A 27,195-nucleotide genomic window follows, 5' to 3' on the forward strand; every position below is an offset into this window, starting at 1 on the left:
AATTGGTGAAGTGTCAAAGGAAGTTTGGTGACCAAGTTTTGGTTGATGGAGTGTGTGGGAATGCCGCCAGGGCGAGAGGTTAACATTGTTGGAATGATGAAAGATTTGTTATAGTGGAGCGAGAGAATAATCAAGTTGGTCCACAACAGAGGAGAGGGTCTGTTGTGGGTGGGTCATTTCCGGTGGATCACTGAAATAATATCGAATTCAAAAATATCGACCTGCAAGAATATCGTGTCAAAAATATCGACTGACAAAATATCGATTTTCTATCTATAAACAGGTAAGTACAAAAATATCGAGTTTAAAATATCGTTTACAAAAATATAGTTGGAAAAAATATCGACTTTACTAAAAACACTATTAAATTAAATTAATATTAAAAACTAAGTACTAAAATATACTTAAGAATACTTAAATTAACTAATGATAATTAAATAATTAATGAAAGTACAAAAAAAAAATATTTTATCATATTTCTTAAAACATATATATATAGTTACAAAATATAATTAAATAATAGCCAATATTATTAATGCACAATAACAATAGAGTAAAAATTACTATTCCCACTCCAGTGGGTGCAACAGTAGGGAAAGCGTTGGATAGCGTAGGGGTTAAAATTACTATTCCAACTCCAGTGGGTGCAACAGTAGGGAAAGCGTTGGATAGCGTAGGGGTTAAAATTACTATTCCCACTCCAGTGGGTGCAACAGTAGGGAAAGTGTTGGATAGCGTAGGGGTTAAAATTACTATTCCCACTCCAGTGGGTGCAACAGTAGGGAAAGCGTTGGATAGCGTAGGTGTTAAAATTACTATTCCAACTCCAGTGGGTGCAACAGTAGGGAAAGCGTTGGATAGCGTAGGGGTTAAAATTACTATTCCCACTCCAGTGGGTGCAACAGTGGGGAAAGCGTTGGATAGCATAGGGGTTAAAATTACTATTCCCACTCCAGTGGGTGCAACAGTAGGGAAAGCGTTGGATAGAGTAGGGGTTAAAATTACTATTCCCACTCCAGTGGGTGCAACAGTAGGGAAAGCGTTGGATAGCGTAGGGGTTAAAATTACTATTCCAACTCCAGTGGGTGCAACAGTAGGGAAAGCGTTGGATAGCGTAGGGGTTAAAATTACTATTCCCACTCCAGTGGGTGCAACAGTAGGGAAAGTGTTGGATAGCGTATGGGTTAAAATTACTATTCCCACTCCAGTGGGTGCAACAGTAGGGAAAGCGTTGGATAGCGTAGGGGTTAAAATTACTATTCCAACTCCAGTGGGTGCAACAGTAGGGAAAGCATTGGATAGCGTAGGGGTTAAAAGTAATATTCCCACTCCAGTGGGTGCAACAGTAGGGAAAGTGTTGGATAGAGTAGGGGTTAAAATTACTATTCCCACTCCAGTGGGTGCAACAGTAGGGAAAGCGTTGGAAAGCGTAGTTGTAATAATTAAATTAGTAAAAATCACATATTAACCAATTAATCAATTAATATAAAATTATTAACAATTACTATTAAATTAATTAACACATATAAATTAATTATCAATTATTTACTAATTACTATCAATAAATATATTAACATATTTAATTATTATTAATTAAATTACTTCCCACCCTATTCCCCTATAATCCCACAACCCGCTACTGCATTAAATTAGTAGAATTTACATATTTACCAATTAATCAATTATTAATAATTAATTTGCAATTACTATTAAATTAATTAACACATATAAATTAATTTACAATTAATTTTAAATTAATATCAATTAATTAATTAACATATTTAATTAAATATAATTAAATTACTTCCCACCCTATTCCCCTATAAACCCACAACCCGCTACAGAATTACATTACGCAATTATTATAAAAACAAAATTCATTTAATAAAATTATTTATAACATTAATACACACTTTTCACACATATTATTACATAAAAATACACTATAAAATATTATATATTATTAAAAATTCGATATTTTTGCTATCTATATTTTATACAGTCGATATTACTTCACTTACCTTAAAAACGATATTTTTGTAGTCGATATTCTGTCCAGTCGATATTTTGTCCAGTCTATATTATTTACTCGATATTATGTCCAAACGATATTTTGGACTCGATATTATGTCTGTGCACCATTTCCGGTATAAGGAGGGTTGTCTGTAGAGGCTTCTCTAGTTCTTTGGAGCTTCAAGAAGAGAATGATACCTCTTTGATATAGGTAAAGGGACATCTTAGTCAGTTGTAGTGTTGCTGTATTGATTAGGGACCTGTGTAGTGTGGCTGGTGTCTTGGTTGCTGTTCTTTTTTTATTCAGTCTGTGCTTTGTTTTTGCCTTATGTATATAAATAAAAATATTTTGCAGTTTTATATATCGCAAATATGGCCATGGGCACTAAAGTGCTTTACATGAACAACAGATTACATTTCACAAGTTTGGATTCAATTTATTTTAAGCACAGGAGATTAAGTGATTTGCTCAGAATCAAAGGATGTGAGCCAACACCGGGATCAAACCTGAATCCCGGATCCAAAGTTAACTCTGGCCATTAGGCCACATCCATATTTCTCAATTTAGATATGAAAGTAATACACAAGTGGTATGATTGTGTATGATCAAGGATAGTGAGCACATTCTGTTTTTAAATGGCTTTGTGAAGTACAAAACACAGCAGCAACAAATACTGGAAGGTTCGCCTAGGGAATACTTTTAAGGGTTTGATTAAAAACTAGACTTAGGGACATTGTTCAGTACATTTGCATTGCTGCACAAACAGGGCTAATAATTTTAAATATTACTTACATCTGGACTATAACTTTCGTGATTCACCAAAAATTGGCTTGCGAAACAACAGTCGGTCCTGGCCCATAGTTTCAGAAACGCTGTTCTATAGAATGTTAGACTGGTATTTCATTGAATAGCAGCAGATTCAAAAGAGGGAGCTTTCATACACCCTGTATAGTGACTTATGGGTGAATTTTTCTGTGACTTCAATATTTCCACTTGCTACAACTGATGGCTATCTCTTCGGTCTACCAAGTCACCGCATAAAACCCTCTGTGACCGCCCCATTTATGAAAACATACACAACTCATTTTAAGATAACACAATTGCCTGCACCCGTTGTTTCCCAAGTTCACATGAATAAGTGGCCATTTTCTTATTTAGCATATGGCAGGCTGAATTTTTAACCCCTTTGCCGCAGGGCAAATTCCGCCGCGGTGCGAGGGGGGCGGGGTTGGGCAAGCGCTCCGTACTCAGGACGGCTCTGGCCGTCATAAATCATGGTGGGCGTGTGCTCATGATGGCCGGGAGCCGTCCGAACTACGCCCACTGATTAATTCTCTCGCACAGTCAGAGAATTCACACTGCGTGGGCGGAGAGGCAACGTTCGGACGGCTCTAGGCTGTCATGAGCACACGCCTACCGTGACTCATGACGGCCGGGAGCCGTCATGAGCACGGAAGGAGTTAAATGCCAAAATCTTGGGCTCCAGAAAAGATTGTAAACACAAATTATGCATTTTTCAGTTTCTTTCTCTACTTTCTAGGAGCGCATATGGTCACAATTTTAAAGAGCTCACATACCGGGTTATGAATCATACTATTTAAAAAAATAAATTAATATAAATAAAAAAGTGAACAAGTTTGGTACTGTCTCAGAGTGACTCTGACGACACAGAGGTGCAAGCCCCTCTCTGCTATTCTGCTGCTGAGCCATTCTAGGCACTTATGGTGACAATAGGCTGGCTACCTCATTTCAAAACTGCACATCCTCTTGCTAAATACCTTATTTGAGACTCTCCTAAACCCATGACTCAGACGCACAAGGCTCAACCTATTTTTTTTACAACAACCTGATCCCAGAGTAGATGCATCCATTTTCATCACTGATGGGGATGTGTCAGGTTTCAGGTGTAAGGTAGGGTCTCAAAATGAGGAGTCTTTGTGCGTTACAGAAAATGGTGGTCAAGGCAATGGACAGCACTGGGATTCACTAGACCGCAGAATTTGGGCTAACTTATTACTCACTTCTTGGGTTGTGATCATTTCTGGGTCATAAGTGTTAGTACCTTCGTTAGGATCTTTATGGACTAATGGGCCTTGCCTGGCAACGAGTTATTAGTTTCACAGCTTATTTGCATCCCTATCAGATTGCACCTGTATTGCGTCATTCACCTTTGTTGTTTTTCATCTTTTGATATTCTTGATTCTCCAACCTTTTGCTGGTTCTATGTTGGGTGTGCCTTGTTCTCATTTGTCTTTTAGATTTAGACAGGTGTACGTATGGTCTCTTGGAGCAGTCAGCTGGATTTGAGGTCAACACTTGCACGCCAAAGTTGTAACTACAGCTGAAATTGATAAGCCTTTATACTTATTGTTCTCCGATCTTCCTGCCAACTAGAGACCTGTACTTACATAGTGTTGGACTGGCGTATAGGGTAATCAGTCAGTGTCCAATGGACTGGTCTGACAGTTCAATGTGTGGGCCAGCTTTTTAGCAGTTTGTAGGCCTTTTTATGGCCATATGGCCCAGCTTTTACTGTTGATTTCCCATAAACATTGCTGGCAGCAAACATAAAAGCATGCAGTCTCCCATTCCTTGACAAATACCCGTAGACCTTGTCTTTACAAGCTCAAAACTGGCCTGATTTGCGAATGTGGGCCACTTTATTTTAGCTATCTAGTTCACTAATCGAGGACACTTTTATTTTGGTGCCCAGGCCAATTTTTTGTCCCAGTCTGACCCTTCCTATCTACCTCCGTTGTGCAACAGCTTCGTCCATTTCAACTATTGCATTAACTTCCATTTTGTATTGTACTTCCAGCCACAGTTTCAGACCTTCCAGTGGTAGTGCTGGAATTCTTTCTACCAGAAGCATAGATCTCCAGGTCTTATTAGGCTGAAACAGATCTTTGGAATCACAAGAAAGGTTGAAAACGAAGACAAGTGGAGACTGATTTCTAGGTATCTTTATTCTTTTTCATGTGACTCTTTCTGTCAGGTGCCCAAGCACACTTTTTTCATACCATCTGGTTTAAGTTTCCATGTACACCTTGAAAAGGCTTGTCAAATTCTCCATTCGTCTATTTGCTTCATAAATCCGTTCATTACTTATGGAAGCACAGATGATAAAATCTAGCTTTGCATACATTTTCAAATGAAATGCATGGTTTTAAAGGTCTAGAAATATATACTTACTGCATTCTGTTCCTCTAACAGGGTCAGGAAGGCCGGTGCAGAGTCCTGGGCTGTGAGGTACTGCCACTCTCCAGCGCGAGCCCATGCTGTCACACTCGGTGTATTCAAAGTGGTATTCTGACTGGAAAAGTAAGAACCGGAAAACATATGAGTGAAGAGAAAGAACATCACGTAACATCAGAGCAAACGACTCACAGCTACTTAAAGCATCGCTTTCATCCACACCTCAAGGGTTAAATCTAGTGCTTCATTCAAATTTGTTTTCGTTGTCTTTTTCATATTGTTACTATATTTCCACTATACTTTGGACTGCATTTTGTTTTCCGAATTTGTCTTCAATTAACCTGTTGTAAATTTCGATTTGTTGTTTGTATTTGTCCCTCTCAGTGCAACCAGTTTCCAAGGGGAGATGGAGGGGGTAGTCTGACTTGGCCTGGGCTGGCTCCCCCTTTATTTCCTGCTTAACCACCTTTCCCCTTTCTTGACTCTGTTCTTTTCTGTACGTGCACTGCAGACTCCTCTTTCTACCCCTCCTCCCTACTCACTTTGACCTTTGCCTTCTCTATGCTCCCTGAAGTATCAAGAAGGGAAAATCAACAGGATGGCTTGATGAGCTTAACATATGTGGCTAAAACAAGCAGTGATGGGCCAGTCATGAATTTGTATCCAAACTCAGCCTTCCATCCTTCCGAAGGTTAGTAAACAGGGTACGGTTAATTTGGGTAAGCGCTTAGAAACAGCAGAAGCGTGGTATGTAGTGCTATATAAAAATACATGTAATAACCTCCCACTTTTCGGGTTCATCTTTGCAAAATTAAAAATGTCAGGTGGGCCTGCCAGAGTACACCATTGTCACTGAAAGTGCTCCCGCCATGTGAATGGGAGCTCCTGTGGTGAACGTTCCACGCCAGAAAGGTGGAGAGCTCTTAACTGAGGTGGGCAGGTACATGACCCGATTTGTCAGCATCATCCACGCTAACTGAATCAACATTATATCCTATGTTGATGACATTCATTCAGCTCATGCTTCTCTCTCCGACTAAATGCTAAACACCAGATCCAATTCCTCCTGCATGACCAAAGTCACCAGGTGGACAAAAACCAACTGCCTCAAGCTCAAAACAGACAAGATGGAAGCAGTAATCTTCAGCACATACACCTCGCTCTGGGACGACCCCGGGTGGCCTGTTGAACTCTAAACCACTCAGCTCCTGGCAACCCATGCAAAGGATACCGGAATGGTAGTCGAGAACCAACTCACCATGACCGGCCAAGTAATCAAACCATCCGTCTCCTACTTCCACATAATATAGATGCTCAAGAAGATCACCAAATGACTTCACTCCAACACTTACAGACCCCTCACCTAAGCCCTCATCACCAGCAAGCTGGACTACAGCGACACACTCGATGCTGGAATCAATGCTCAACTGACCAGAAGGCTACAGTCCATACAAAACTCAGTGGCTACGCTCACTCTCAATCTCATATCACCTGCACCTCAAAGAGCTCCTCTGGCTCCCAATCCACAAACCAGCACTCTTGAAACTCACACATCCATACACAACCTTACACAGCATTGCCCCCATCTACCTCAACAACTGCATAAACTTCCACAAACCTACCATACACCTCGGCTCATCAGAACTCCCACTTGCACGCACCCCTAGCATATGCCCCTGGCATACGCAGAACCAGATCTGTCTGTCGTATCATCTCCTACTTCGCTCGTAAACCCTGGAACAACCTCCACATGAGAGCCTCCTACTCAGTTCTTGAATTCCTCAAGAAACTGAAGACCCGGCTCTTCGCCTAGCCCAAACATGGCTCTGCCTATACAGCGCCTGCTTCAGCATCAGGATACCTCATGTGTGAGTTGTGTGTTATAAACATAACATATCACAACATATGTATTGGAAATGCTGGGCATTTTATTCTTCATTACTAGTGGAAAATTCATATAAACAATGAGAACTTCCATAATAACATAATATCTAGATATGATGGGGACAACCTATCTAAAGGGCACCCTCTCAGTAATGTGAAAAATTAACTGTATAAGGGTGGAAGGATTTTCTAGTGTGCCCACCTTTACTTTTACATCAAACTAACCCAGTTACCAAGCTGTGTTTGTAACCAAAAATACAGTTTCTGGTTGAAAACACAATCAGAACCTCACACCCCTTCTGCTTTCCCGTTTCTGCATCATTAGTTAAAGGAGTCTCTCCAGCCTTTCTTTTACATGTAAAAGTCAGGTTCTTTCAGACACATTTTATGGTTTCAATGCTTGAAGCAGGATTTCGTTGCAAATATTGAGCCATATTGACAAAGGTAAATTCGGTTTTAAGTTTACAAGAGAATTTACCTTTTTTTTTACACCTGCCAGGAATCCACAACAGAGCTGCAGCAGGCTAAATCCATTTACAACTATGGATTTCTCTGCCACAAGTGCGTAGAAATCCGCAGTAGTAAATCCCACTCAAGGGGTATTAAGTGGGCATTCCAAGGTGTGGTTCACCTTTGGAGTTTGGGAGCGATCACACTCATATATCTTTGTGAGCATTACCAAACTATAATCCAACCTCTTTACGCCCTGGAAATGGTTGGAATTTAACTCCAGCCAATGTTTGAGTAACTTCCCAGACTTGCATGTAGGGGAAGGGATATCTCTTCATCGAAAAACGTTTTTTCATGGGGAAACAAAATGTGCATTTGCACAGAGGCTTCTATTCCACCTGTGAGGAGTTCCCCGATATGAAGGACTCCTGACAGTGGGACTAGGAGACTTTGGGAAATGTCACATGATATTCTTATAAGTGCACCTGGAAGCCCTGTGCCTAAAACATCTAAACGTTCTAAAACATCTCACTACATATTGTAGGTACCTTCGACATATATACATATAACATCTGACTTTTAAGCCTCTTTCAAATCCTGTTTCATCCCTGAATGGGAAGATCAACCTATTTGGCAAATAATTGTAGCATTAATTAGGCTGACAAGATAGCTCTGTGGCTTGTGCCCTGTTTCAAATATTTAGGGCCAAGTCCAACAGAGTAGACATAGCCTGTCATTCTTCCATGATTGATAGACAACGCTTAAGTAGGATAATAGTGTGATCAGTTATCATACATCTTAGCAGTATGAGGGTTTCTATACGAAATACTCTAAACAATTTTGAAACATTACTGTGTTTTTATGTACTAACTAGCAGCCCGTCCCGATGTTGTCCGGGGCTGAAATAGAATGTGTGCAAAGGTTTGTAATAGTCAAGCAAAATCTATTGTAAGATCTCACGGTATACCACATTTTTAGTTTCAGTTGAATCGGGACGGAGAATAAATTGGTTTTCGACATTGCCAGACCTAGAGAGTGCGACATATAACTGTCCATGAGTGAAGCAGTCTTCTCGTAAGTCTACGCCTATGACTTTGTATGTTTGACCTGGAGATTTGTTAATGGTAGAAGCAAAGGCAATGTTAATAGGGAACTGCAAGCGTTTAAATTGAAACGGTAGATCAGTAGGGATCATGGGTATGCGTGGAATGTGAGCTAACTGTACTGCAGCTGGGCCAAAGAGAATAGTTGCTTAATTACATATGGTAAAAGACTTGTAACTTGTAGACGTGTACCATTGCATAGATTGGGCGGATGTAGGTTGCGTAATAACATGATAGGAATCCCAACTTTAATTTGGAGTATATGAGGTGGAAGTCCGGAAGGGTTAAGTGAGTTTAGGAATTGTTGCGGATAATGCATGGCGTCTTGAGTATCTAATACTGTATCAATGGATTTATATACTTTTGCGTTACCCGGGATTTGTAGTAGCATGTGTTCATTGATATGGTTGATACTGGAGTTTCTGTGCGCAACTATAGCTCTTTCGCAAATCCATCGGTAGTCTTTTGTAAGAATATGTTCAATGTCTGGGTATACATAGTGTATGAGTTCATGTAAGGTAGAGACAGGCGTACCTAAGTTGTGTATATTAATATTCCCATTAGTGTTAGGTACTTCTCCATTCCCTACTTGCAGAAGAAGATCTGCAAATTGAGTATCTCCACCTACCAAATGTGTCCTCATGTTAGTGAGTAAGGTAAGATGTTGTACAGAGTCCCAGAGGTGTGATGCTTTTAAGCATGCTTTCAGTATATCAGCACGCATTCCCCTTGGAACAACAGGAAGAGTTTGTCTGAAGTCACCAGCAAACACAAAAGTTACCCCACCCATTATTTCTGTGGAACTTCTAATGTCTTTTAGAGTTCTGTCGACGGCGTCTATATGTGCACGGTGTGTCATAGTACATTCGTCCCACATGATAAGAGACATCTTTTGCAGCTACGTTTTTGCGTATAGATCAGGTAGAATCCTTTTCAAGGGATACAGTTAAAGGTAGTTTAAAAGTTGAATGTGCGGTTTTGCCTCCAGTTAGCAAACCTGCAGCTACTCCTAAAGAGCGTATTTTGGCTAGTATGAGGTTGATTAAGTAAGTTTTGCCAGTTCCTCCAGGGGCGTCTAAGAAGAATAATTTTCCTTGTTTGGTCTCCACACTATCAACTATGCTGTTGTAGGCGAGTGTCTGATCAGGAACTTTGGGGCCGATTATGATAGTGGTTTTTCCGCATCCGTCAGGCCGGCGGAAGCCACCGCCGGCCCGGAGGATGAGGAAAAACCGCTGCAGAGCCTCCAAAGACCCACCGCCAAATTAGGATGGCTGGTGGGTCTGGAATTCCGTCAGCTGCTTTTCTGCCGCGGTCGCATTCCGACCGCGGCGGAAAAGCTCTAACATGGCTGGCGGTGTCTATCAGACACCGCCAGCCATATTAGGATGGTGGTGAATACATGCTTTTCCACGGCTGCTTTTCCACCGTGGAAAAGCATACAGACTTTCACTTCGGTGGCCCGTTGTGGGCCCCCTGGGTGAAGGGGGGGTGGGGGGTGCACATGGTGGGTACCTATGGTACCCCCCTGCATTTGCGTGCACAAAGCGGCAGGCACTGCGCAGTGTCTGCTGCTTTGTGCATGCAAATGCCTTGCATGCATTTTTAACCTTGCGGCGGGTACAGCTTGAAGCTGCACCCGTCGCAATGTTAAAGATAGAGGATGTGACCGCCACCCTGGAGGTCACATCCTAATCTACTCGGAGGGAACGCTGCAGCCCCTGCGGACTTTCCCTCCTCCTCAGGGGTCGCGGACGGACTCAAGTCCGTCTACGATCCTAATGACCCCCTAAGTTTGGCAAATGCTGTGCAAGGTATTCACGTAGGTTGGGTATAGAATCTCCATTTTGTGTCTGGTTGTACGGTGTCTGGATTGTCCTGACCGTTGCTGGCACTTTGAAATCTGGTAAAGATTTCTCGCTTAGTAGATACAGTGAGTGTTCTATTTGTATGAGCCCCTGGTTAAAGATATCATTATTGATTTCTATTGAGTTATCATGTGTTTGCTGACGCATAGTGTGTAGTATATCTTCACATAAATGATCTTTATATTCGTCCCATAAAGCCATAGGATCTGATGGGTTACAAAACAACAGAATAGTAACAAATAACTGACGTAGCTTTGAGGGTGAATCCGAAAGTGCAGCATCACCTAATGTATGTTTCCAATGTTCGTCGTCTTCAATGAGCCCTAGTTTTTTACACGCCGCCTGACAGGTAGGCATTATTTGGCCATTAACGGTTAACGATTAAAAGAGTATGAAACCCTGCAGGGCCACAAACATGTTGTAAAAGAATGCGTAAGTGGAAGCACTCCGATTGGTTTGGGTTAATACTGTACATCCTACCAAGAGCAGAGTCTTTCTTTATCCCAGGGTGTCCTAATACCTCCTGGCCACGTTTCCTACGTGTAAAGGTAGAATTTGCCCACGTATAGTATTGTGGAACTTCTTGGTATAGCAATGTTTTTGCAAAAGTGTCGGACTCACACAATTTGAAGGAAGCAGTAAGGGTTGTGGGGTTTGAGTTCTGTGCTACGTGTTGCACGTTTTTGTCATGGAAATATACTCTTTGTCCATTCGGTAGATGTACAGCTAGATGTGTGACAGTGGGATGCCTTTCATGAATGTGAAATTCTAGAATGCGCCACACTGCCTCAGAAGTGCTAATATAATGCCCATTGACATTTGTTTCTATCTCATTGTGTTTGTTTTCGATAGTAGCAGTTGCCTGATCTGAGCCTTTGTAAATATATTTGCAAATATATTTTATAGCTTTAACTGATTGGCAGTATTCTATATTAATGTGAGCATTAAAATTGCGAGACAGTACAGGGCAATATGGAACCACTCACTGATTATTGACAGTTACCTCCTGTCCTCTGACATTGATTGTGACTGTATGTCCACCATGTTCCGGGCTCCACCTACGGTAAATGTTTCGGTTTCATTAGTGAGGGGCCGTGGGCATTTCTTAGTACAAATGCCGTTTTTCATACATGGTGAAAGAATGTTGTGTTCACCACATGGGCCATGTAACATGTTTTTTTTGACGATCATAAATAGTTGTTGATCGTTGACAGGATCAGGCAGCTCAGCGGATATAATGTCATCCACTTCGTCTGGCTTTATTTTCGGGTCAAGCCACAATAGGATGTGTACCTGAAGCAGTCCTATCTTTTGCCATTCAATAGTAAATATGTAAGCTTTAGCAGCACCAAATATAGCTTTTTGTGTTAGCAGTTTCATGAGTGCTTTGACCTTTAATTTGAAAACACGTGCGACAATGTCATGTCTATTGCATGATCTTTGTTTAGCAAATAATTGTGCTTTAATTTCTGGCCACTCTGGATTGCATGTGAATGTGATGAACAAATCGGGTCTCCCATACTGCCTGACGTATGTCATAGCATCCGGTGTCTTTTCGTGCATGTACCTTGGTGACCCTGTGAAGGTAGCTGGTAATATAACGTGTTGTCCAATATCGAGAGCACTAACGTTCTGGTCTTGATTAAGGGCATCTTTTAAAATGATGTAGTTGTCTGCACGTAGTTGTGTTTGATTACATCGGATAAAGTCCAGTCTTTCGGTGATCATCTTTGCCATCATATCAACAATGTATTGATTAAATAGATTGCGGAACCAATGCAAGGTATTGAAAGTGCCTGATCTAACCATAAGAGTATAGGCATAGTACTGCATGCATGTTGCCGATTTGTTATGAGCAGAATGTGCTTGGGGTATATTCAGACAATAACCATCTTCTCCTCTAGGGAATAGAATGGGGTATTGTAAAGGATCATATGATCTATGCAATTCTGAAACTTTACGCAATAGGCCGTCTCGGGTATGTAAGACAATGTCACGTGGGCCCTTGTTTTCGTTTACTAAAAGAACAGCAACCTCATCCGTAGTTGGTGCATTATATCTTCCAGGATGTGCATTTTTAGGACGTTGATCTGCGTGTATAATAATTTGCAAATCATTATTATTGAAATTCATCTCATAGTTGTACTTGAGGGACTGAATGTATGTGTTATGACTGTGCAATGTGTCCTGTAGTTATTCAATAAGCTGTCTGTTTAAATTTGGCAACATGTGTGACCGTGCGTCTACTTGTTGCTGTTGAGATAGGAAATATATTTGTAGAAACTGTGGAGGCTTGCCTTCTTGTGGATGCAGACTGCCAATTAAGTAGTATAACTGGCCATGTATTTTAAATGTAGGCATGAAATTCCCTTCTCTTACTTCATTTGCCCCAAAGCATGTCATTTGGAAGAGAGTATTGTAACGGCGTGTGTTTGTTAAGAAATGATTTGAAAGTGGGTGAGTCCCATCAAGTAGTTGTCTAATGAGTACAGGAGGATCTTGAATGTTGTTGATAAGTACCTTTCCAGAGGAGCCGCAAAGCCCCTGAGGTTCTGCTTTCCATTTCAGTGCGTAGCACTTGTTACAGACATTGTCCACGTTGCCAATGTTTACATGTGGATTGTTGATGTAGTCAGTAAGTGTGTTGTAGTGGAATGCAGACCTGAGAGTGTGTACAGTGTACGGCTGTTGTAGAAAATGTATTTGTGGTACTTGTGTTTCAGATTGTAGTGCTGTCCGTAATAAAGTTGTTGTTTGAGGTATGTTCTCTGTGTTGTGAGTTATGTGTGTTTCAGTGTTGTAATTGTCTGTAGTACTGGATGTTTAGGCCTGTGCACTCATGTGAGCAATACGTTCTGAATGGCGCATAGTTACTTCATTGGAAATAGCAGAAGTTGATGGAGCAGATATGTTTGTTGACGTTTTGCCATGTGCCTCCTGGTTTTCCCGTATGTGCTTCTTCCTCTGTGCCCGTGTTTTATAGGTTGTCCTTGAAAGTTGTGTCTTCCTCTTCACCATTGTTGCTTTCCTTAGGAGTACCCTTTCCACTAAAAATAATAATGATTGTGCGGCTGACCTTGAGTGCTGTCCACTGTTTAAAGTTTCAATAATGTGTGCAGTATGCAGCGTTTGAAAGTGGTTAATGCTGATGTTCAAATGAATGAAGTGGCACAATAGTTAGGCATGTATGTGCACAGAATGTGTGGACCTTGGAGTAATATGTATGTTAAGATGTATATAGTGTGCATGTGCTCTCTGTATACGCAGGTAATGCACATCCATAAGGCACATCACTTCCAATCCGCTCCCTGTCACATACGTGATTTATAATGAAAGTGTGAGCAATTGTGCCTCTGAAAGCCTTTTCATTGTAGTCATTGAAAAAAAAGTAAACCGTGAGGTTAGCAGCATTAGGTAAGTATCACAAAATGTAAGATTATTTAGGAGCGTTATTTATCATTGAGCTTACACGTCGTTATGTACCTGTTTTTTTTTTTTGTTTTTTTTTTGGTAAACCTTTATTGACATTTCACAGTTACATTCAAAGTCTACCAACCGTCACGGTTGAACAAGGGTACAGAGGTAATGCAGTCAAACAATGTAGATCAGGATCAATGGAAAAGTACACCTCACAGTATCAATGCGCAACTCAGGAGAGCTTAATAGAACTTGGTCGCAGGATTATAAAGGTTTGTTTTTTAAATTAAGGGAAAGCAGGATCTGATAGCACACAGTTAAACCTCGCCAATACTAGGGTTACACTTGAGACAGGATATTTACGGCAGGACCATCTTAGGCAGGGTATTCATAGCAGAACGTAAAATCAGGATATTCAACAAACATTACATATCCCCACCCAAACAGTACCTGTCCGCCACGTAATAAACATCCGAACGGAAACCCTTTTAATGAACTAGAGAAACGCACAGTAAATTACCTCTAATCAGACCCACAGAAAGAAGAGGAAGAAAGAAGAAAGGAAAGAGTAGCCAAAGCATTAACATGAAAAATAAGGCCATAGAACTAAAAGTGAATCAAAAACAATACCCCACCCCCATCCCCCCACCCTGCACCCCTGCATACGGCCACGGCCTACCCCCCTAGCAGCGTGCCTGTCGCCCAATGTCTAAACCCGAAATATAGAGAGAAAAAGACGAAGAGGAGAGAAAGAGACAATATTCAACACGAAGTATGGGAAGGAAAAGAAAAAGAAATGAACAAAAACCCCACGCAAGGGGAAGAGAAACTAGGGGGTCCCCAATACAGGCACCGACCCCCCCCCACCCCGCCGCCCGCACCCCTGCAATAATACCGTGGTGGATGATGAAATGTAAAAGACATAAGCAGAGTCAGAATCACATGTACAGCCCACCCCCGCAAGCCACCCAGGCAAGATGGAAAACTCCTCGTGCTAGGGAAAAGGAGCCGAGAGACATTGATGTACATACATTTCGCCGGCCCGAGTCAGAAACATAGCGCAAAATTATAAGCAGGAGAGAAGAAGGAGAGCAACACAGCGAGCAGGCAGGCCAACTCAAAAGGAATGGGATGCCCTACAATGTTCCAAGTAGCTGCGCCGTCAGGGGCATCCGCCGCCATTTTGCGTCTGCAGTTCCAAGTACATTAGATAGGAGAACCAGGACGGCCATTTTGTAGTTGCAAAGCCCAACATCAGGAAAGGCAATTAAAAGGAAGATGTATCAAATGTGCCCAGCGGACACCCAGAGTAAATGTCGAAGCCATGGGATAAAGTGTCAAAGAAGCAGTCAATGAAGCGCATACAAAAAGAGTTACTTGCGTAAACATTCTCCCACGTCGCCGAGAAAGTCTGAGCAGTATCCCATCACAAAGCCTGTTCAAGAAAGGCCGACCAAGGGCCACATGGACAAAGTCTCGCAACCAAGATGCATGCGGCAATGTGTCTCCCCGTTCCGATGGCATCCGGCACCCCCCTGCAGTAAACCGTTTCCAACTCCTTCCGTTCAGCGCACGGGGGGACGTCCGCTCCACTCCCTTCCATCCACCGTGCGCACTTCCAACGCTTACCGTGGTCTCACCATTTTAAACCACCAACCGCAGGGGGGACTCCAAATCCCAACGCCGCTGAAGCAAGTGTCATGGCCACCCGCCCCAAGTCCGATAAAGGGGGAATGGAGTCTTCAGTGCCCCCACGCCGCTACCCATTAATGTCCGTGGTCTACTGCGTGGTGAAGAAGCAGTATCGTGCCCCCACAATCCAAAAGGCACCTTGGTAGTACTGCTCCGCAGCCAGTCCCATGCAACGGAGACGTGAAGCAGGCAGCACATTGCAGGCCAAACAGCTCCCCATCCGAGCAGCCAGCAACAAGTTGCGGACGAATAAGTCCTTCAAGGGGAGAAGGGGGGGGGAGACACCAAACCAGCGCTGGAAGCAGCGTGCGTTCTGTCCTCCCAGTGTATGGGTAGTGCTGGAGCCAAGTTCACAGGGGCGGGCTGACCTGTTTAGTAGTAGGGCGGTTCCTCCTGGAGCTCTGCGGCCATCGTTATCGCTCTCTCTGGCAGCGGCGTAATCACGCTAGGGCCCGGCTGGAAGTCGCGCGCAGGCCGAAAACACAAATGCCCGTAACTCCACTCCCGAGGCACGGAGAGCGCTCGGGGTCAGACACATCCACTCGGCGCCCCCTCCGACACACGAGGCTCCGGAGCTGTGCGGGTTGGACGGGAAAATCAGGCGGCGGGAGAGGAGAGCCGGCGGAGCCGGGCACCCGTGCGACCATCTTGGCCGCCGGCCCGGCTCCGCCCATGTACCTGTTTATTGAAGTTGGTCACAGACGGTAACATTAGTTGCAAAGTTTTGTGCAATATGGCCATGCGCTTGTGCATGCACTGTTAGGAAGAGCGTTCATGATATGTGCCTTCTTAGCGGTAACGTTTGCATCTTGTGGGTGCTGTGTAGTAAGTTGCTTATAGAATCCCTAAGTGCGTTCTGCACAACGTTGTGTGGCTGTTGTTAATGTGTGTACGCTGACACTGCAGTGCGTCACAGCGTGCTTGCAAGGCCTGCGCATGTGTGTTATTTTGTGAAAGCTTTGTAATGTTCGCCGGTACATTGATTGGCCTTAATCCCCGCTTGAGGGCCGTAGCAATTTTGGCAGTGGTAAAAGCGAAGGCTGCCTGTTGTAAATCTGTGTACGCTGAGACTGCAGTGCGTGACAGCGTGCTTGCCAGGCCTGCGTGTGCAATAAGCGAAGCTTGTGCTCCTCGCTGTTAGTGTGAGTGGCTTGAGCCCCTGCCTGAGCACCGGAGCAGTATGCAAAGCTTTGTGATCCCCGCTGTTAGGCTGAGTGGATTGAGCCCCCCCCCGTGAGCACCGTAGCAATGCAGCGGCCCGTGAAGCCTTGCCCATTGGTGTTTGTCCACTCCCCCTGACAACGTCCATGAGGCGCGCCCCGTGAATGCGGCTCCCATTCAGGTTTTGCCATGCCCCTCTGACAACGGCCAGGCCCACAACGGAGTAATGTGAAGGTTTTTGTTTACAATGTAGTTTTCGCTTTTACTAGTAATGACGGGGAATGGCGCGCCCCATGCCCCGTGAATGCAGCGCCTATTGGTGTTTGCTGTTTGTCCACGCCCCTCTCACAATGCCTACGCCCACAAGGGAGTCCTGTGAAGGTTTGTTTGCCACGCCCATCGCTGACAGCACAACGCCCACGCCCACAAGGGACTACTTTTCCCCTAAGGTTCTTTTACCTTTGTAATGTATATGGTGGCCACTTGTATAGCCTATGTCCATCTGCTGCAACTGTCCTTTCCAATGTTGTATTGGGTGTTGTGATTAGCGCTGTACTTCTTGAGCTTACCCGCCTCAAAGGTTTGGGCTCTCTCTTTATAATAGTAGTATGGATGTAAAAGAGAGAGACTAGTGTTGATTATAAAATTCACACAATAAACACCTTCTCCAAGTACTCTGAAGCTAACCCTAATATTAAACTTGCAATGTACAAATTTTCCAAAGAAATAACATCTAATAACTCACGTATACCTAGCAACAAGTTTGCTAACAAAATGTTACCATTCCATGAACTCGCCCCCAAAAGTCCACAAACGATCACACAAGACAATCAAATCCACAGAAGGGGGCCAGGTACACGATACAAGGACAAATAAAGAGTTGGTGCAAGGGTTTTTTCTTTCGCTTATTACTGGATGCTGATGACCCGCTTTACTGATGCAACTTGGCGTTTTAGGTGCTTTCCTCTTACCTACCTTATACTTCTGAAGTGAGTGAAGCAGGTAGCGTAATTTTCGATCGGACTCTTGATGGATTGCAATCTTTCCTGGCAGTCAAGAAGGTTAAAGTGTGGATTGGGTGATTGACTAGGAGTCTTCTGAACTGTCCACAGTGGAATGTGGGGTACCCAATGGCTCCTATTTGTCCACTCTTCTCTCTAATATATATGTTTACTCTCTCCACCAACTTCGCTTGGCCTGGACATCGATTTTCAAAGCTATGCCTGCAACACTTAATCTTCCCATGCCTAACAAAAATTAATGTGACATTTGAAAGTAACTGGTGCTCATGTAAAGTGCTCTGATACCCGATACCTTCAGGTCATGTTCGCGCTAAATAAAACTAAAAATACAAAATAAAAAAACACTAAAATTGAGTTTCTGTTGGATAGTGCATGGGGTACACAAATTAAGCCGGACACAATGAGTTAGTTCCAAAGAAAAAGGGAGTTTATTTAGATGTGGCTTCTAGCAGGAGCGTCTTACGAGTTGCCTCCACTCCACCCGTTTTCTGTCCACCAACCAACTGTGGGGCATATTATCAAGGGATTTATCTCTGCTTTTTTGGCTTTAAAATCCAAGAAAGCGGAGATAAAATTATCTCCCTATCAGCAACAGGGTGCTAACACGCAAATTGGCATGTTAGCACCCTTTTTCTCTACGCTTCCCCTTGCATCTCTAATGAGATGCAAAGGGGGCGTTCCAGAGAAAATTAATAAAAGAAATGTTGTTAAGCGACATTTCTCCTATTATCAAGGATATCGCTAACCCTGTTAGTGATTAAAAAAGCAGCGCTAACCGCGGTTAGCGCTGCTTTTTTTACACCTGGTATTTTCCTGACTTAGCTATGATATCCTATGGAAGGTGGATATCATGGCTAAGTTTGTGAGCCCCTATCATCAAGCTAACGGCAAACTTCGAGAGATTATCGTTGGTTTTTCAGCGATAATCTCTCATTTGGCAGTTAGCGCGAGGATTTTTATCACTTCTGAGATAAGCGTTGCTAATAGCACCCTATCTCAGTGATAAAAATCCACGCTACCCCACGATAATTATCCTAGCGCTAAGTGCGCTTAGCGATAATTATCGCTGGGGCTTGATAATATGGCCCTGTATTCTTTGCACGGGCTAACCATTCCAGAAATTTGGGGAGCACACACTGAGAATAGCACAGTTTCATCTTACCAATGATCCACAGACTAATTGGGAGAAAGTGGTGGTAGTACACACCAAGGTTCATTATTAAATAAACGGTAGTAGGTTAAGACCTAATGAGGCAAAAACCAGTGTTTGATCATCGGTTGGGACCACTGGCTGATGCAGTGTCGCTCCTGCTGATTTAAGGTCAGTGACACCAAAGTTCCAGTCAAGAATCGGTAAGAACAACCCGATGTGTCCTGTTTTATTCCCATCATATGATGGAAGGAAACACGAGCAAGATCACAACCTTGTCAAGTTACCACCAGTAGAGTCTTCCGAAAACATGATTTCTTCTAACTAGGGATGAAGATGCTATCTCGAGGGCTCCAGAGGAATAAAGCTAGACTACAGGAATGCCCTGTTAGTCGGAGCATGTCATTTAAACTTTCAGAAACTGCACTTGCTATGATCTGCAGTAGCCAGACCAGTGTCCAATTTGACAAAGACCAGCGACATCTCGTCTGCCCTTCGTTGTATGGTGACATTACCGATGAGGGTGAATAATGTCTTGTAAACTGGCAACCACCCTAAACCCTTCAGTTTAACAACATCACGTGACCCCGGCCTGATGTCACAAATAATGTACCACTAAGTTAGAAATGTGGTTTCTTAATATGACGCATGCATGGTGCAGTACATGCTCCTGCAAAGAGACTAGCTCACTTCCCTTCATTTACTTCTTTTGCGTTTTACTTCACTTTACCTCTTGTTTTTCAGTGCAATCTTCCATATGGGCACCCAGGGCCTGGGGCTGCTTTTGCTGCGCTGAGCCTATATAGGGGGATATTTCCAAGAGAAGGAATAGAAAAGTCACTGACAGCACAACCTCCTACAGTGGCATAGCTATCACTGGTGAAGCGGGTGCAGTGCACCGGGGTCCAGGTCTGATGTCCCCACTGCCCCTATCATGGCTCTCATTTACTACCGGAAGAAGGGTCACGGGCAATGTCCTTATTTGCACCACGGGCAATTGAACTTTTATTTGGACACCGACTTTATAACTGCAGCAAAAAGGAATAAATGCAGTGTTTTCAGTTAGATCAGTTCAGGCTGTACTGGTGTTGGCAGCGATGTAAATCACAGCCATCTGCGAGGCACAATGGACAAAGTGAAAGAAGTTTGGAAGAATGAGTCCAAATTTCGACACAAAGGGGCCTTCTGTCAGTCAAAACTCCGAGTATGCCATTTGCCTTGCATTAGGTCAGAGAGTCTGTTCAATCTCCAGAGTTCGTACAAGAGACCTGGAAATGCATTGACAAGTGTTTGATTACCAAAAATACCACACGCATCTACGGGCAAGATGTCTGCCCCCGGAAGCAGGCGAGCTGCTGCTCCCTTCCTGGTTAATTATCTTAACAGCCTCTCGAATTAAATCTAGCCTTGAGCAGGCCACGAAGTGCCGCGTGCACGGACCCAGGGCTATGCAGCTTTGCAGAAAGGTCATGTGTTATGCAACATCAACAGAGACTCCGCTTAGAGTAATTAACAAGGGTTCTCTTTGCCCAAAGCCCTAAACGCTTTCTCCAAGCAGGCTGGCCTAGACATCAGGAAAGCAGACAAGGGTTGATGAGGAATATATGAGAGGGGACATGGCCGGGGGCTCTATTCAAATCCAGATGTAGGGGCAAAGTGAAACGGAGAGGTTGTGGTCTCACGGCCAGCCCAGAGCTGCTTACCTCGGAGCTGGGGCACCCGGTTCAAGCCTCGGTTCAACATCCTGTGATTCTGGGCATATCGCTTAATCTCCCCGTGCCTACCCAAAAAATGAATGTGTCCTTGTGCAAGGTGGTGCTCATGTAAAGCACTCCAACATTTTCAGGTCGAGATCACGCTATGAAAAAAAAACTGGTCACATAATTTTGGAAGAGCCCACTGTCATCGTTCAGTCACCACTCTTTCTTTTTATATCACATCTTTTTACTTTGATTTATCATATTTTATTTGCTTTGCTATGCAGAATAATTAATCTACCTTTTATGTCCAATTTATTAGTGATGTGCCGAAACCCTTACATTCCAATCCCCAGAATCTGCAGGTGGGGAAAGAGTGGCCTTTGTAAAAAGGAGCTCTCGCAAATATAATCACTATCACAGACTGAAGCGTTGGATCCTGTGCTGGACACTTGTGGTGATTTTGGGTTGTTGCTGAATACTGCAATGAGCTGCCAACCAGAAACACAGCTAACCACGGTTGGTCATTGTGCACCCTGCCTTTGAGCTGCATATGCCCAATAACTTTACATCACAAGATAATGATGAATATTTAAGTATGCATAATCCATATGTAATGCAGAAGCAAGCGAGATTAGACAAAAAAGAAGTGAGCATAAAGAGAAGCTGGTGCTGAATTGCTTACCTCACTACACCAACACCTATCATCGGTTGGCCATCTTTATAGTACAAGTTTGACCCAGCATCTCAATGCATGATCCTTGGTTGAGTATCTCAATGCATAATCCTTAGTAGGGTATCTAGAACCCCAATCCTTGGTTGAGTATCTTAACGCATGATCCTTAGTAGGGTATCTCGAATCCGGATCCTTGGTTGGGTATCTCAATGCATGATCCTTTATTGGGTATCTCAAATCCCGATCCTTGGTTGAGTATCTCAATGCATGAACCATAGTAGGGTATCTTTAACCCCGATCCTTGGTTGAGTATCTCAATGCATGAGCCATAGTAGGGTATCTTTAACCCCGATCCGTGGTTGAGTATCTCAAAGCATGATCCTTTATTGGGTATCTCAAATCCCGATCCTTGGTTGAGTATCTCAATGCATGATCCATAGTAGGGTATCTTTAACCCCGATCCTTGGTTGAGTATCTCAATGCATGATCTATAGTAGGGTATCTTTAACCCCGATCCTTGGTTGAGTATCTCAATGCATGATCCTTAGTAGGGTATCTTTAACCCCGATCCTTGGTTGAGTATCTCAATGCATGATCCATAGTAGGGTATCTTTAACCCCGATCCTTGGTTGAGTATCTCAATGCATGATCCTTTATTGGGTATCTCGAACCCCGGTCCTTGGGTGAGTATCTCAATGCATGATCCATGGTAGGGTATCTTTAACCCCGATCCTTGGTAGGGTATCTCAAAGCATGATCCTTTATTAGGTATCTCAATTCCCGATCCTTGGTTGAGTATCTCAATGCATGATCCATAGTAGGGTATCTTTAACCCCGATCCTTGGTTGAGTATCTCAATGCATGAGCCATAGTAGGGTATCTTTAACCCCGATCCTTGGTTGAGTATCTCAAAGCATGATCCTTTATTGGGTATCTCAAATCCCGATCCTTGGTTGAGTATCTCAATGCCTGATCCATAGTAGGGTATCTTTAACCCCGATCCTTGGTTGAGTATCTCAATGCATGATCCATAGTAGGGTATCTTTAACCCCGATCCTTGGTTGAGTATCTCAATGCATGATCCTTTATTGGGTATCTCGAACCCCGATCCTTGGGTGAGTATCTCAATGCATGATCCATGGTAGGGTATCTTTATCCCCGATCCTTGGTAGGGTATCTCAAAGCATGATCCTTTATTAGGTATCTCAAATCCCGATCCTTGGTTGAGTATCTCAATGCATGACCCATAGTAGGGTATCTTTAACCCCGATCCTTGGTTGAGTATCTCAATGCATGATCCTTTATTGGGTATCTCGAACCCCGGTCCTTGGTTGAGTATCTCAATGCATGATCCTTAGTAGGGTATCTCTACCTTGGTTGAGTATCTCAATGCATGATCCATAGTAGGGTATCTTTAACCCCGATCCTTGGTTGAGTATCTCAATGCATGATTCTTTACTGGGTATCTCGAACCCCGGTCCTTGGTTGAGTATCTAAATGCATGATTCTTGGTAGGGTATCTCGAATGCCAAACCTTGGTAGGGTATCTCAATACATGATCCTTAGTACGGTATCTCAAATTCTGATCCTTAGTTGAGATCTCAATGCATGATCCTTTATTGGGTATCTCAAATCCATGTCCTTAGTTGAGTATCTCAATGCATGATCCTTGGTAGGGTATCTCAAATCCAGATCCTCGGCTGTGTTCCATAATGCCTTACACCCATATTTTGGTTGGGTATCTTAATGCACGATCCCTGTCTGAGTAGCTCAAGCACAATCCTTTGTTGGGCATCCAAATGCCTTATGCTTGGTTGGAAATCTCAATGCACAATCTTGGGTTTTATGAATATTAATGTACGATCCTTGGGTGGGTATCTTAATACACGACCCTTGGCTGGGCTTCTCCATGCTTGATCCCTCGCAAGTTGCACGTGCTGTAAGTTCATTGCAGTAGAACAATGATCTATCCTTGTTTGGGTACAAAAGTGCTCTCGCACCTGACATGTTATGGTATCGGCACCAGCACTGCAAGCTTCGGCACACACAATGCTAGGGTTTACTGGTAAACTGGTATATTAAAACCATGGAGATGTTGTTTGTCTTTCATTAGTCATCATTTATTTCACACAGTTTTAACTTTCACAGCTGTTTTACTCATAGGCGAAAAGCCATGTCTAGAGTTGCTAATGCGTTGAACTGTTTGCACTACCAATCATCTGCCAGCAGTTGAAGGCAATTCATTTTACTCAAAGATTGACTGTTAGCTAATAATGTTAGTAACTCTAAAAGCTGAATAATCTCAAATAAACCGCTATGACAGTGTGCATCTTGGATTTGCAATTTTTAAGGTAAAAATGCTATATAAAAGCGAAAGATTCAGGAAGCTGACGTTTGCAGCAACCACTAAGCCACAGGCAAAGATTGTTTCCATGGAAAATGAAATTTGCAAAACTGAAAATGATCAGTCCTGGGATACATTTGGCAAAAAAAATGGCTTTCGATGCTGCCAGCTATTGCTATCAAGTTATCTGCTATTGTTCCCAGTAAATGATCATTCAGTAAACATGCTGAATTAGTGATTTATCGTAATATATTTATCGTAATATAATTTGTAGGTATGTTTGTACGTGGTATTGGTATAGCATGAATCTAGCCGAAAGGCAGTGATGCGCTGTGCAAAGTGAAATGCACACATATACATATATATATATATATATATATATATATATATATATATATATAGAGAGAGAGAGAGAGAGAGAGAGAGAGAGAGAGAGAGAGAGGAGAGAACGAGTGATTAGAGGGGTTGCTGAATTCTAAGAGAGGAAGTGGGCTGTTACAGTGTTATGATGTAGTATCCTTTTTTGAGGTTTATCTTTTCCTAAATCACTTATACATGTATGACTTTAGCTATCTAGGGTGAAACATCAGCAAAGTTCATAGTAGGCAAATCTGAATTTATGCCCACTGGGAGTTGAGCGCTGCCCAGGCAAATAAGATCAGAATGTCATGGCAAAATGGTTCATGAAGTAAGAAAGAAAATCAAAGATTGATTGGCACCACAGTGTTACCTACATGTGATCATTTCAGTGAGGTCAATGAGTGAATGGGCATAGATACCCGCTTGTAGTGTTACTTGCAGTTCACTATTGCAGAGAGGCTAAGGAGAGATAATGGACACTGAAACAGATCTGCAGTGCTGCATATATGTCATCATTGCAGAAAGACCACTAGAAGTGTTTCCTGCACAGAGAGTTCAAGAAGTGATGGGCTTTGACACACACTGACAAGGAAAGTGAGGTTCTGCAGAGACAGGCCAAATGAAATCTTCGTGGAACATGAAACTTATGTACACTTGCAGCACTAGTTATAGATGTTCACAGCTGCAGAAACAGCCTCTATGGTCACTCAGCTGTAATTCAGTGCCCTTCCAAAAACATATACCCTCACATAGTAGAAAATAAATCTAGGTTCTTTAAAGACAAGACATCTGGTATTTATTAACAGGGAATTGTAGGACTGATCACTTGACTGTCCCCTTAGTTCTGCTCTGAGCGAGAGAAGGCAATGTCTGCATGCAGAAAAGGAGGAAAGGATCTCGGCAAAGTGGTCCCAAGAGGACAGGAAGGTGCTTTGTGGTAACATTCAAAGCATCACCAAGCCTGTCGTTTGCTACTTAGGGCGCCAAGGAGGAGTCAAGTGCACATCCAGCCTTATCTACAAGTGGACCTGTGGAGTGTTCCTGGAGAATGTGGTCCAGGATGCCGTCACTTACCCCAAGCATGCCCAGGAGAACACCGTCACCGCCATGGCTTTGGTATTTGCACTGAGGCGCCAAGGATATACTCTTTGCAGATTCAAGGGCTAAACACTCTGCACACCCACCTGTCCCACCAGCAAATTAGGAAGCATACATCTAATCCAAAAAGGACGCTTTAAATTTCAACTATGGCTCCTCTCACCAGCCTCCAAATCGACCCAAAATCACATGTAATACTGGTCATGTGACATCCATGCATTTGTAACCTGCTAGCCAATCACAAAACACTCTCCATCCTTCAACAGCATCCATGTTGGGACAAGAATGTCAGCGGCATAATAAACAGGCATGTACCCATATCCGGTAGACTCAACTGCCTGTGAAACTGGTATATTGACTTTTGTGATCTAGCTGCAATGCTAATCTAGCATGTGTGTTGAGGCCTAGGTCTGTCCATGGTGAATTTAAGGTCAGAACCTATTCTGGGACATGGTGGGACGCAACAAGTGTAGACTCTTTGCTGAGATGGGACTATTATCCATGCCTTGGGTCACTGATAGGAAGCAATGATAGCAACATAATGATTTCTGAGAATTAATAGTCATGAGCAGACCTTCTTTCTGGTTCAGGAGGAACTGCGGCCTACCAACCCCACTCTTGCAAAAGTTCACATTGATGTAACACCCAGACCTTTGCGCTGACATTACATATGTTTGTCGATGATGTTTGTGTTTGGTGTAGATGGCAGCAAGACTCTGTGTGATGGTGGGAGTAGGAAAGGTGAAAGCAGTTGAAAATTGGATAGCCCCTCGTTTAGCATGGAACAAGATAGGGGATGTGGTGATGCTGCCCACACAGTGAAAGTGTTTGTTTGCATTACTGAAGTTGGAGTGTGGGAGAATGGAGGTACGACGACCCTTAGATTTTGTATTTGGAGCTTTTAGAAGGGGATTGCTGATTAGTCCTCCTTGAGCACTGTCCTTTGGTGGATGGTCAGGAAGAGGTAATTTAGACAGTAGAGTCAGTTGTTGAAGGTGAGGATGTTTTGTAGATAGATCTTGCCCTTTTGTATCTTCCTGAGTACTGCTTCAGGAAGGTTGATGATAGCCGGGTGCAGAAGCTTCACACTACATTGTGCATTTGTTTTGGGATTCTCCCGCTTGGCTCCAGCATCATCACTACCTGCACTGAGAGCACCATCTACAAAGGTTGGGTCTGCACTGCGGCCAGAAAATCACATTTGAAATAAAACTACCTCAAGCTAGTTCTGGGACCTTAGAGAATGAATCAACATCCCCTGTCTGGAAAAGTAGGGCCCAAAGCACCCAGTGCATTCCATTTGCTTAGAGGCGGTAACCAAATGGATGGCACTATCCCACCTTAAGCTGAACGGTGACAAGACAGAATTAATGTTTCTGGGCAAGTCTCCATCACTGTCATAGGCCCTCTCCGGGCCGCCCTGTCGCGGCACAATGCCCGCTCCAAAGCACCAAATTAAGAGCCTTGGTATATGGCTCGACAGTTCCCTGTGCTTCAACTATCAAGCTACCAAGCTCTCTGCTACCTGCTTTGGCCTGATGAGGATGTTAAGGAAGATCCTCCCCTTACTTCCCTTCTTGGCCCAAAGGATTATGGTGCAAGCTATCATCCTGTCCCGTCTGGATTATGGGAACGCATTGTATCTGGGCGCCCCGCAGGCCACCATCCAGAAATTGCAGGTAATCCAGAACTGCGCCGCCCGCCTACTCCTCGCGATTCCATGGAGGCAATTGGCAAGGCCTGCTCTGAGGAAGCTTCACTGGCTGCCAATTCAATCCAGAGTTCGTTTCAAGGCCATGTGCTTGGCCCACGGTTCTATTTGGAAAAGTGGACCTGCCATCACTCATTCTATTGTTACTGCCTACCAACCATCCAGGAATCTACGTTCCAGCACGGCCTTCCTCGCAACACGAGGTAGGTCCATAGATCCAGATGGGGTGGCCTCTGCTTCTCTTGGAACGCTTCTAAGCTGTGGAACTCACTGCCCTCCGCTCTTCCCAGGAAATGCAATCTCCAGATCTTTTGCCGACTTCTCAAAACTCATCGTTTCACGAACTCCTACTA

The 27,195-nt window shown here is 43.4% G+C and overlaps 1 protein-coding gene across 4 annotated transcripts in view; it reads right to left on the reverse strand.

Moving 5' to 3' along the window:
• The window catches only part of ELAPOR1 (endosome-lysosome associated apoptosis and autophagy regulator 1), a 483,435-nt gene that overhangs the window by 329,856 nt on the left and 126,384 nt on the right, over positions 1 to 27,195 (reverse strand). For all 4 annotated transcript variants that reach the window (XM_086923178.1, XM_086923177.1, XM_086923176.1 and 1 more), the window contains exon 2: positions 5,207 to 5,327. In XM_086923178.1, the coding sequence (XP_086779304.1) occupies positions 5,207 to 5,327 (121 nt within the window). The remainder of the gene's footprint in view (positions 1 to 5,206; positions 5,328 to 27,195) is intronic.

This window comes from Lissotriton vulgaris, chromosome 5 (genome assembly GCF_964263255.1).
Source record: "Lissotriton vulgaris chromosome 5, aLisVul1.2, whole genome shotgun sequence".
Classification (NCBI taxonomy): domain Eukaryota; kingdom Metazoa; phylum Chordata; class Amphibia; order Caudata; family Salamandridae; genus Lissotriton; species Lissotriton vulgaris.